Below are 12,864 nucleotides of genomic sequence, written 5' to 3'. Positions count from 1 at the left end.
TAAACAACCCCAGGTCCCTCAGCTGCTCCTTGTTAGACTTATGGCCCAGACCCTTTACCAGCTTTGCTGTCCTTTTCTGAACAAGGTCTAGGGCCTCAATGTCTTTCTTGTAGCAATAGGCCCAAAACTGAATACAGTATTTAAGGTGTGGCCTCGCTAGAGCAGAGTACAGGAGGACAAACACCTCCCTGGTCCTGCTGGTTATACTATTCCTGATACAAGCCAGGATACCACTGGCCTTCTTGGACACCTGGGCATACCGCTGTCTCATGTTAAGGTGAGCATCGACCAGCACACCCAGATCCTTTTCCTCTGTACAGTTTTCCAGCCACTCTGCCCCAAGCCTGTAGCATTGCATGGGGTTGTTGTGACCAAAGTGCAGGACCTGGCACTTAGCCATGTTGAACCTCATCCCATTGGCCTCTGCCCATTGATCAAGACCGTTCAGATCCCTCTGCAGGGCCTTCCTACGCTCGGGTTGATTGACACTTACCCACAACTTGGTGTCATCTGCAAACTTAATGAGGGTGCATTCACCTCCCTCATCCAAACGATCAATAAAGATATTAATGAGGATATGCCCTAACACTGACAGCTGGGGAACACCACTCATGACCGGTCATTGGTTGGATTTCACTCCGTTCACTGCCACTCTGGGCCTATCTGTCCAGCCAGTTTTTAACCCAGCAAAGAGTACACCTGCCCAAACCATGGGCTGCCAGCTTGCCCTGAAGAATAATGTGGGAGACCATGTCAAAGATTTTGCTGAAGTCTAGGTAGTCATAGAAGGAGATGTGGCTGGTCAGGCAGGACTTGCTTTTCATGAAGCCAGGTTGACTAGGCCTGATCCCTGGTTATCCCGCATACATGTATGCTGTGTGATTGCATTCAAGATGGCCTGTTCCATCCCCTTTCCTGGCACCAAGGTCAGAGTGACAGGCCTGTAGTTCCCCAGGTCCTCCTTACTACACTTCTTATAGATGGGCATCACATTACCAAGTCTCCAGTCATCCAGGACCTCTCCAGTCGACCACAGCTGCTGATAGATGATGCAAAGTGGCTCAGCAATCACGTCCGCTAGCTCCCTCATCACCCTCGGATGGATCCAATATAACCCCATGGACTTGTGACAGTACAGGTAGAGCAGGAGATCTCTAGTGTATCTGTAGGCTTTCTTGTGATATATACTCACACATAAGAGTGTTCTTAAAATCATTATCAGCATACAACAGTATGTCTACAAAACTTACCCATTTTCCATGCACATAGTAAGGCTGCATAATGACAAGTCAACCTAAATCCATCTCTTTATTCTTATAAGTGATCACTATTTTCAGAATATATGTCTCTTGGGGCGGGGGAGCAGAACTGCTGTTTTGCTTTTAAATTAAAAGAAGCTTCTCAAGGATAAACTGCAAAAGGCAACATTACTTGTGGCTTCTTGGACAAGAAGGAAATTGAATGTTAATTACAAAGAAAATACAATGATGTGGTTAAGATTGTTTTCTATTGTAGCATACCTATTTTTCTACTTATAACTGCATTACTTCACAATTTGGTTGGAAGGGAGAGATTTATTAGCATGGATAATGTTCTGCATACCATTCTGTAGCGACTTAAAAATTATTTCCTGATGCAGGCCTTTTACAGTACACAAGTTAACCATTCTGCCTACTTCTGACACAATTTAGATTCTTCGTCAGTATTAAAATAATCTTTCCAGTATGGCAGTAAAAAAACTTACAACTATAATGTGCTTCATCTACATATAAAGACGAATTCACACGTATTTACATATAATTTTTTAAATGGGCATCAAAAATCTCTGTTAAATACAGATTACTTTAGGAGAGACACTTGCTTTGAGTGAGTGCATGTGCCAAGTAGTAGTTCTTTTAAATATGTGAAGAAAGCAGTACCATTATCAGCACCATTAAATACAGAGACAATTAATTATATTAGCTATATAACAATATTATAGTCAACAAATGGTGGAGTATGTACATATTTTTGCCAACAGTTATCTTGCCATCTGCTTAGTGCCAACGTTATCCATATTAATTCTTCTATAGCCTTGCAGCAATGGTGAACTCCTGCTGATTAAGACTCAACAGATCTCAGGTTGAAGCACTCCTGTAGAGACCTGACAGATCCAGACTGTGGGAACTAGACCGAACAGCTGACTGTCCAAGATGTACTAAGCACAGAATGTGGGTGGGACTGTTCAGAAGTCAGGTCACAATAAAATGTGTTGTGAAGATTCTCCATGGGAACAAACACTTCCTTTCTGAAAAAGATGGAGGAGTGTTTTCTGGACTTTAGAACACATGGCTTCCTCAGCAACAAGAAAACATATCAAAGCAACCTAAGAAACTATAAATGGAATCTAAGAGGACAATTATGCTTCCACTTGATCTTTTACTGAAGATATTTTTCGAGGGTGGGGAGTAAGGTATATTTGTAGAGCTTCTGTAGATTAACCAACCTTCAATAACAATCCAGTACAGAAATTAAAAAAAAAAATTGTTTAAGATTTAACACATAGTAACATCAAAACAAACAAATGTTTCCATGGAGACATCTACCTAAATAAATGCTCACAAAGGATCCAAGGAATGACGTCACCCAGGCCTGCCTGCAACCATAGTAACATACCAGTATAAACAGAAATATTTTGATTTTTCTATCTAATAGTGTCATAGAATTAGTAGTTTTAATGCAGTGCTTAAACCATTTTTTGCAGTGCTGAGTGGTAACACTTCTAAAATAAGAGCAGAGGCATTTATATAATAGCTATTACCATATTAACTACATCCAGTAAGTGGAATATGTGTATGGCATAGCTAACATACCAAACTCCCCAGAGCAGTTGTTGACACCAACAAAGAAATTTAAGTTCCTAAAGCAACATGCTAGAATGCTTGTCAGAGATCAGTAACATCTATTCTGCTTGAATATTCTGATTTCCTTAAAATAAAATAAATAAAATAAATCCTAGATTGTTGTGTTGTGTCTCACTGTCTCGCTAGATTAACAAGAGTGCAGACACATGTTGTTCATACCAAATGCAGATGTTTTCTGTGTCCTTCTGTGTCACCAATGAACTTGCTTTCTCTTAGGCACCAAGGTTCACTAAACCCATATTGCAAGCACACTACAAGAAGCATGGACTACAAGCTTTTGCAACTCTGGAACAGAAGCATAAAAGAAACAGTCAATTAATGAAGAAATTTTCCAAGATAGCAGGAATAGTTTCATCTACTATAAAAATAATTGTGGAATTACCATTCCCATGAAAAACATCCACTTCTAAATGGTACTGTATATCTGCGAGTTGTGTCTCCAAATTCAGTATACCCAGATCACATTATCACTCCAAATATGCCAACTAAAAAGAATAGATTTCTATGTAAAGTTCAGACATGAACATATGTGGAAAAATGCATGCTTGGAGTACGCTAATACTACTAAAATATTTATAATACATTGTTGCAGAAGCCTCATCTATAGGGAAATTGCAGTTATCATTACAAAAAGGGTGAAATATTATTTTTGGTCCTGTCATTAAAATTTCACATCCAGTAATCTGTAAAATGTTTCCTTCTAATAGAATATGAATGTGAATTATTCTTGTCTTCATGTATGGCAGTGAAGTTAGAGACCTTTTAAAAGATTACTTGCTATATTTTAATGCTTTTTTTTCTTAATGAGCAGGTTTCTCAGAAGAGGGGCTACTTCATTTTTGCCATTTAAAAAACTATCCTGATACAAAACAGCAAAAAAGACTTTTGCATAAGCAAGAAGATAGCTTTGAAATGGAAATGTAGCCTGCAACCATACTATTGGTGTTTTATGCAGTCAAATGTACATACGAAGAAAGAGTCCAACAACTCAAGTTTTGATTACAAAACTATAAAACACAGTGAGGAAAGCTTACTGCACAGTAGTATTTACATTCATGCAAATTCTTGTTGCAGCATCTATAATATATTTCATCCCATTATACAAAATAAAACTTTGTAATTCACTCCTCACAATTTCTTCTGCTTTTGCATGTTCAACATGCACAGAAAAGTAATACTGTTATACAATGAGATGTCTTTATCATATGTTTTTATAACCTTAATAATAATAATCTAGTTTTCCAGTTCTTATAGAAAAGGCAAATTCCATTCCAGCCAAAACTAGGACAATAGTTAATTTTCTTCCTACTTGCTGGTATGGTGCTGTGGTTTGCATTAGGATGAGAGTAATGCTGATAACATGCTGAAGTTTTACTTGTTGCGAAGCAGTTCTTACACTCAAGGACTTTATAGCTTCTCACACCTCCCTGCCAGCAATGAAGCTGAGGGTGCACAAGAAGCAGGGAGAGGACACAGCCAGGACAGCTGACACAAACTGGCCAAAGGAATATTCCATTCCATACCATATGACATCATGTTGAACAATAAAAGTAGGGGGAGTTGGTCAGGGAGGAGGGCTGCCACTGTGCAGGGAGTGGTTGGTCAGGGCAGTGAGCAGTTGAATTGTGTATCACTTGTTGCATATCACTCGTTTGTATATTATTTTGTTATTGTTGTTATTATTTTCCCTTCCTTCTCTGTCCTATTAAACTGTTTTTATCTCAACACAGGAGTTTTACTTCTCCCCTCCTTCCTCCCTCCCAATTCTGTCCACCAGCCCACTGCAAGGGAGAAGTAAGTGAAAGGCTATGTGATGCTTAGCTGCTTGTCGGGTTAAACAACAGCAATTACCCCAGCTGTACTAATACAGTCCAAATATTTGACGTAGATATAGGTGTTTTCCTTCTGAACTCTACAAATGCAATTTATAAATATTCTTCCATGTGGTGACTCTCTGAAGTGGGCTTTGGCTTTTCACTTCAAGTAATTCCACTGCAAAATTCACTGCTGCTTAATATTTCTTGTGTTTTATAAGCTGACAATAGTAAGTTTTTAAAATAGAACACCAAACAAACAAACAAAAAAAAGCAGAAATGCAGAAGGAGATATAAAAGATATATATTGAAAGCAATTTTAAACACAGCAATTTATATTAAAATTCATTAAACTGGAAGGATTTTTGAGTTCCTTAAGAACATAGAAATTACTGTTAAACAAAAATACTTAGGGGGAAGAAAAAAAACAGAACTACACCCAGTTGACTTCTTACCAAACAACATTTCTAGAAAATTTTCTTTCATGTTTACTATTCTGCATTTTTTGCACCAGACCATTCCTTCTTCTTATCCTAAAGTATATACAAATGTTGCGCTTATATGAAGGCCTCTGGTGGACCTTTTATGGAAGATAAATACACAAATTATACCTTATTCTGACCTGACATGCTCATGCAGAGGGAAAACAGCACTCTACACTCATTTCCTTACTTGTTAGAAAGATTAATTAGAATTTCCTCAACCTTTATAACAATATAAACTTAACCTTAATTGAACTAAGTTCTGAAAGACAGACACTCAGTCTCAGATTTGCAGAAATACCACAGTATTACCACAGACTTGTGATAACTTTCAGAAGTTTTCTTCACCTATTTTGCAGGTCGTGGGGAACAGGGTATTGAATCTGCTAAAATGTTCCTTACTTCTCAGGACTGAACTGATAAAATCTCTCCAGCAGCAGAGAAAGTTACCAATTAGTGAATAAAACATCTTTCAGGAACTCTTACGTAAACTTATTAGTTACTAATTTCCAGAAATAATCTTTACCCTCACTATCAGAAACACATTCTTCCTACCGATTACTTTGCCAGCAGAATAATACATTAAGCCTGGGGAAGTTAGAAAGATGACAAACAGGGGCTTTATACATAGTCACAGTACTTCATAAATCCAAAGAAAAATTTTACTACATTAATTATTTTGTAGTGTTCAAAGAAAATGCGTCACTGTCATGCACTACAGCTATAGCTGGCTAGAAAATAAGCCCTGCTAAATGCACTGCTTTCCCAGTCTAAGACCCAACAGAAAACCTGTTTGGAAATTCTACCATATGCTAGATAGCAATTTAGTATAACAAAACATTTCTTCTCATCTATGGACTGTGTTCTCTGGCCAGATTACAACTTTCAAGATCCACAACCATCATCTCACTGAACCACTACAGTTGACTATAAAAATCCTAGGTCAAAGTCTATCTTGGCAGATGCAGCGTAGCTAACAAACCTAAAAAGCAGCAGTGAAACACAAAACCTTCAGATACCCATAAGCATAAATTTTAATGACGCAGAGAAGCAGTACTCTGTCCTTTCTGGCGTGTTGGAAATTCTTTTACAATGTTTAATGCTCTCCATTCAACATGGATGGTTAAAAAGAAAAAAAAAAAAACAACTTGTGTAGTCAAAAAAAAAATCAAAAGGAAAACAAGAACAGCAAAACAAAACAAAACAAAAAACTAGTACTCTGCTGTGGAAAAGAACCTTGCATAATGGAAGTAAGGAGTTTATCAAAAAAGGCCTGCTCACAACATGAACTCCAAAAATCCTTTACCTTAGGGTTAAACATGAAGCCAAAGAGTAAGAAAAGAAGAGTAGTTGTCTGAGCATTCTCAAGAAACCCTGTATACTCAGCGTATAGTTATAAGCCATCTAAGTTACAGCATATTAATCACTGCTTGAGCAACTAAATCCATTTAATCTTTCCTTTATAAAACTTAAAATACTATATGGGGAAAAAAATGGTCTCAAGTAAGGATTGCCAACATATGCTCTTAAGAACATAAATTTTAAAAAAGAACAAAAGAGAGACGATCCTAACAAATACAGCAAATCTCAGATATTGTCAGCTTCCCCATTGATCAGTAATGCAATATTCATTTTTAAAAAAAAAAGTATATAAGTATATAAAAGTATATAAGTTACTTGATACATGTAAGTGTACATATAAGGAAAGAAGAAGTAATTAATAAAGAATTAAGGTAAATGAAAAAGCATTTTTATTTTCTAACTGGAATGGAGAGAGGAAAAGATAGCATATTTCTTCTGACAGAAATGTCAGCTCTTCACAGTTATCACTGAAGAAAGTTCTTTGACACGGTTTCCCATAGGATCCTACTGGACAAAATGTCCAGCATGCAACTTAAAAAAACATCATACAATGGGTGAGCAATTGGCTGACAGGCAGGGCTCAAAGGGTTGTGGTAAATGGGGCCACATCAGGCTGGTGGATGGTCACTAGTGGGGTCCTTCAAGGCTCCATTTTAGGGCCAGTCCTCTTCAATGTCTTTATAAATGATTTGCATGTAGGACTAGAAGGTGTTTTCAGCAAATTTGCCAATGACACCAAACTTGGAGGAGCTGTGGACTCTGATGAGGGTGGCAAGGCCTTGCAGACAGATCTGGACAGATTGGAGAGCTGTGTGATCACCAACCGCATGAAGTTTAACAAAGGCAAGTGCTGGGTCCTGCACCTGGGACGGGGCAACCCTGGCTATATGTACAGACTGGGTGAGGAGACACTGGAGAGCAGCCCTGCAGAGAGAGAACTGAGGGTTGTGGTTGGCAGCAAGTTGAATATGAGCCAGCAGTCAAATATGGCAGCCAGGAAGGCCAACCATATCCTGGAATGCATCAAGCACAGCATCGCTAGACAGTCAAGGGAGGTGCTTGTCCCAATCTAAACTGCGCTGGTGCGGCCTCACCTCGAGTACTGTGTGCAGTTCTGGGCACCACAGTACAAAAAGGATGTAAAACTGTTGGAGAGTGTCCACAGGAGGGCTACAAAGATGGTGAAGGGACTAGAAGGAAAGACACATGAGGAGCGGCTGAGGGCACTGGGCCTGTTCAGCCTGCAGAAGAGGAGGCTGAGGGGAATCTCATCGCGGTCTACAACTTCCTCGTGTGGAGGAGTGGAGAGGCAAGTGACCTATTCTCTGTAAACACCAATGATAGGACCCACAGGAATGGTGTTAAGCTGAGGCAGGGGAAGTTTAGGCTGGACATCAGGAAGAGGTTCTTCACCAAGAGGGTGCTTGCACACTGGAACAGGCTCCCCAGGGACGTAGTCACTGCACCAACCCTGTCTGAATTTAAAAAATGATTGGACTGTGCACTTAGTCACATGCTCTGAACTTTTGGGCAGACCTATGTGGTGCCAGGAGTTGGACTTGATGATCCTTATGGGTCCCTTCCAACTCCAGATATTCTATGATTCTATGATTCTGAAAAACTGCTGAAAAGGCATATCGCACAGAGGCAAAGACAAGAACCTCTGAGCTAAGCAGAGAAATCTGAACAAAGGCAAAGGGATACACTGAGATTACCCTTCACCCTCAGGTCCCTACCACCTCACAATTCACTCCTGCAGAATTGAATTGGATTCATTCTACCCCAGCAGACATCAAAATTAATACTTCTTTAAATCAGCTAATCTTGCACAATTATTTTTTTTAAACACGTACCACAGAGTTACACTATCACTACCTTTCCCAGACATCAGTTTAAGAAATTTGAATGAGGATTTATTTTCTGTGATGAAAGAGAAATTTTTAAGCTGGTGAAAGCCAAAGAGAACTTGAAAATAAATGCCATCATTGTTCATTACGGGTCAAGAAAGAAATAAACAACCCTCAAAGCTCAACATCCATTTCAAATAAGCTAGTTCACTGATAGTACATGCAGCTTCCAAAAAATACACACAGGGCCTCAAAGAAAAAGTGGACTAACATGAGAATGAGAAGGTTGGTGTATTCCAATATATAGTGTTTTCAATTACCCACATAAGACCCTTCATTAAAGAAGGAAAATAAGAAAAATATAAAAAGTAATGTCATGCTAGCTGTGCGTATTACACTGAACAACCTGTAAAGATGAAGGTCCTTTTATTCTCTGACTTTGTGCTTTGATGCACTCTGAAATGTCAGGGCTTCTAGCAAGTGTTCCCAACTATTCTTTTAAGCAACTCAGTTTGCATGCCCTCTCTCCAGCATTACACCATGACAGCGGAGAGCACAAACTAAATAGAAGTTGCCATAAGCTACAAGTATGATAAAGGGACCTTCTTTAATACATATCCCTAAATGCAATGAGGTGTGAGAGAATTTAAATAGTCACTATGGTAACAAAAAACAGATAAGACAAGGTTATCAGATCCCATATTAGGACCTACGAAGATGAAAATGACCCAATTCAGACAAAAGGGGAAAGGGAGATAAAAAGTGAGAACAAAAAATCACTTGGCATTTCATACAGAATATATTGGAATAGCTGAATGTCCTCCTCCCTTTGATTTTAGCAGTTTCTGGATAAAGCCATGCTTGATCAATTTGGAGAAAAACTTTTAGTAAAACTCCACTTTCTCAACAAGAATAAACTGAGGCCACTGAAATAATAATAATCAACTACTCACAGCCAGTGCATCACAAATTTGCCATCAGTTTGGTGTGGCCAGTACCCTACACTTGAAACTTGAGCAGGTGTTGTGCTGGACATCAGGACTGTGTATAGAACAGTGGCTTAATATATATTCCACCTTAGTCTCAGTCCTTTGAGGCTGACATCTGGCAAGATGCCAGACTACATCCTGACTTTTTCCAGATATTTTTAAAGAAAATATTCACAGCATTTACTGCAGTCAAAAAGAAGTTTCCTGGAATAACCTGCATCCATCTTGATTATATCATACCTCTTTGCACTCCATAACAACAGTAACACCTGTCAGTTTAATATAGCAAGGCACAAGCTAAAAGCAACAGTTTCACAAAGGAACATTGAAAGATATCAATCGGGACAAAGGCATAGTGGCTTACAAACTCCTTGAGCAACAGAAGATAAATTTAGATGGTATCTACAAAATATATTGGAGAGACAAAGAAATGATGGCAAAAAGGAACTTACTTGATTTTACTGAAGACAATGTCAACATCTGTGACTGTCACATTTTTCCCATCTATTACATGACAGTCCTTGCACAGTTTTGACCAGTTCTTCCCATGCATTTCTTTTCCTGTGGCTCTTGTATCACCATGTATGGCAAACTTTCTAAAGGCCTCTTCCAGAGCACTCAAGTCTCCTGCCACAGCTCCCTCATGGGAGCTGTTTGAATCACAGGATAACCTTTTTGCTGCTCGGTCCTTTGCTGGATCAGAAGGAGATTTTGGAGGAGTCTTATTTGCAGGTTTGGTCGACTTTGCTTTACTGTCAGCCATTGTGCTACAAGAAAGAGAAGGGTAAATTCATTATATTACTTTACACTATAGTTTACTTTGCATAAAACTAAAGGATACAGTCCATGTCACAACATACTAATAGTAAGTGGTCCAGGAAGTGTGCAAGAACTTGGTACCCTCCATCAGACAAGTCTACACATAGAACTATGTAACTTTATATCCATCCAAAAAAAATCAAAATAAAAAATCTACTATTATAAAAAAGCAGGAAACCAATATTCCAATATGGGACACAAAATTAATTTCACCATCATGCCATCAGATAATAAGAGAACACTTACTGTTTCCTTTTTTTCTTAATCACAAGCTGAATTCATCACAGTTGCACTTGAATAAAGGTATGCCCTTTATATTGTAGGCAGTACTATTTACATTTAATTTTTAAGTAAAAAAATAAAAATAAAAAGCCACAGTCCAGACCTCCTTTTTTTTTAATTGAAAAATTAAGTATTTTGAAAATGCAGCAAAAACGTTACTGTTTCAAAGGGCTAACAAGTAAGGAAGCCTCACAAATTCTTGGACAAAATTCTCCTGTTAACAAAACCACTTATTGCTCAAGTTCATGTGCAAAGAACAATAGCTATGGAATTCCTTTACAAAGAATACATCCAGGATGCAGGAGTAAGGAGAAGAGATGTTACTACTGCACAGAACAACCCAGATTACATCATATTCATGTGGGATATGTTTGCCTTTTAAAAGAAACTTTAAGCTGAGCAACAGCACAATAAGGTTATTTTCAGGAGTCATCAAGTAAAAAAAGGAAATATACACTACAGCCCACTAACATACCAGAAGCATGACATAGAAGTCTGTGCCTTCTGCCCATCCACTCTTAGCTTGACAGAAGAGATCCTGAAAAGTCTACACACAGTGTGCCTGTCCCAACAACTACATGCAGACTTTTGCTCAGATACACATCTGTGGTGCTGCTACAAATTTTAATCCATAAGGAGCTGCTTCAGATATCAGAACTTTGGCAAATACTGGTGTAATGGCTAGAAAACCCTCCATACTTACCTTGTCATGCTTCTGAAATCACAGCTGTACATGGTAGACAGCTAATATACGCAAAGATTGGTATATATTTCTAGTTAAGGTTTAATTTCTGCATCAGATGGGAATTTATTTTGGCTTATATGCTGTATTTTGACACAAATTCCTCAGCAACTGAAACAATTTTAGACTTCTACCTCTTCCAATATCTTATATCACATGTTCAATATCCATATCCAATATATCCTCATATCCAATATACGTTCCAGTAACCTCTGTTACTTGAACAACCAAGGCATACCCTTTTCTTCACACTGCAGAACCAACCATAAATACTTGCTATGCAGCATTTATTATTAAGCATGAAGCCAACCTTATTAAGCATGAAGCAACTAGGCTCCTAAAGTAGAAATCTCCACATTCGTAATCTTTGGCTTTAACTTGAAATGATCGGACTATACAAAAATCCATACTGAACACCAAAGCATCACACTACAAGTCAGTTTCATACATTATGCACAAGAAAACAAAACCCAAATTTTGAAGCAATAACTCCAACAACCCAATCCAATTCCTTTAGATCTGTTATTTTTTCTAGAATATAACAAATATTTCTTTGAACAGTCTGTCTTAATTCAGTTTCTAGCAAACTATTATTATGTTCTCTCCAATCTGACAATGGTACATTCTCCATTTTAAGAACTCACATTTAAAATAAAGCACTGGTACTGGACCAGAGAAATTTCAGGGAGCACAAGTATTGTATTGGCAGTATTCGCAACAGCCATAAACCCATATTTGAGGAAGTAAGATCAACTTATATTGAAAAGAAAACTATGATGAAAATAGGAATGACAACAGTCTGATAAGCATTCTGAATTTCTGGAAAACAGACTTATAAGTCATGATTAGAAACAATCTTTTAATTAAAGCTACGTTAAAGGACCTTTGACCTTTAAACTTCAGCAAATGCAACATGGCCAAAGCAATACTGCATGTTTTGAATATGTTCAAGTTAATGCTTAAAAACCTAGTTATATCTTAACCACGGGGATCCTTTTTTTTTTTTCCACTGTCCACAAAAATTCTGGCAAACAAAATCAGATGGTAAATTAAAAATTAATGACAGAAATAACTCCAACCTGAGACCTATAGGTGTACCTCTGAAATAATAAAAAGAAATGCATGAAAGTATGCACTGCGGGAAGGGGTTGGGAGGGTGTTAAAGCTCATTGGAAAGCTAAGCGTTTAACTCTTTCCCATTTCTATTTCCTTTGTGCCCTGCCTGATCTCCAAAGAACAGTAATTTTACCTCAACCTTTTCTGAAAGTCTCCCACTATTGAAACTATAAATTAATTTATATAGACTAAAATGTAAACTAGCACAACGATTACAGATGCATAAGTTTTCAATAAAACCATACCTAGATCAGTCTAAACTCTCTGCTTCAACAGGCTGCACAGATTCTTTTGCTACCAAAAGAGTAGATGCATAAGAAGAAAACAAAACACTTGAGACACTCTGTGATATATGGAGTAAATCTGTGTCAAGAAGATGGTTGATACTAAGAAAGAAGGGGGAGATGTGGGAGTGTGGCCATGGGGTTCGGCAAGCCCCATGGTTGGTGATAACATCAGGCTCTTAACGATGAGGCCACCAGGAACGTAAAAGAGTTTAGAGGGAACA

General features: G+C 38.1%; 1 protein-coding gene across 2 annotated transcripts in view; it reads right to left on the bottom strand.

The window, feature by feature from the left end:
- TPPP (tubulin polymerization promoting protein) overlaps positions 1-12,864 on the bottom strand; it is a 67,743-nt gene that overhangs the window by 34,902 nt on the left and 19,977 nt on the right. For both annotated transcript variants that reach the window (XM_038174420.2, XM_038174419.2), the window contains one exon: positions 9,850-10,164. In XM_038174420.2, the coding sequence (XP_038030348.1) occupies positions 9,850-10,160 (311 nt within the window). In that variant the 5' untranslated portion in view covers positions 10,161-10,164. The remainder of the gene's footprint in view (positions 1-9,849; positions 10,165-12,864) is intronic.

Source organism: Anas platyrhynchos, chromosome 2 (assembly GCF_047663525.1).
Source record: "Anas platyrhynchos isolate ZD024472 breed Pekin duck chromosome 2, IASCAAS_PekinDuck_T2T, whole genome shotgun sequence".
Taxonomy (NCBI): domain Eukaryota; kingdom Metazoa; phylum Chordata; class Aves; order Anseriformes; family Anatidae; genus Anas; species Anas platyrhynchos.
The sequence above is the reverse complement of the archived record's forward strand: the minus strand, read 5'-3'. Positions and strand labels throughout refer to the sequence as shown.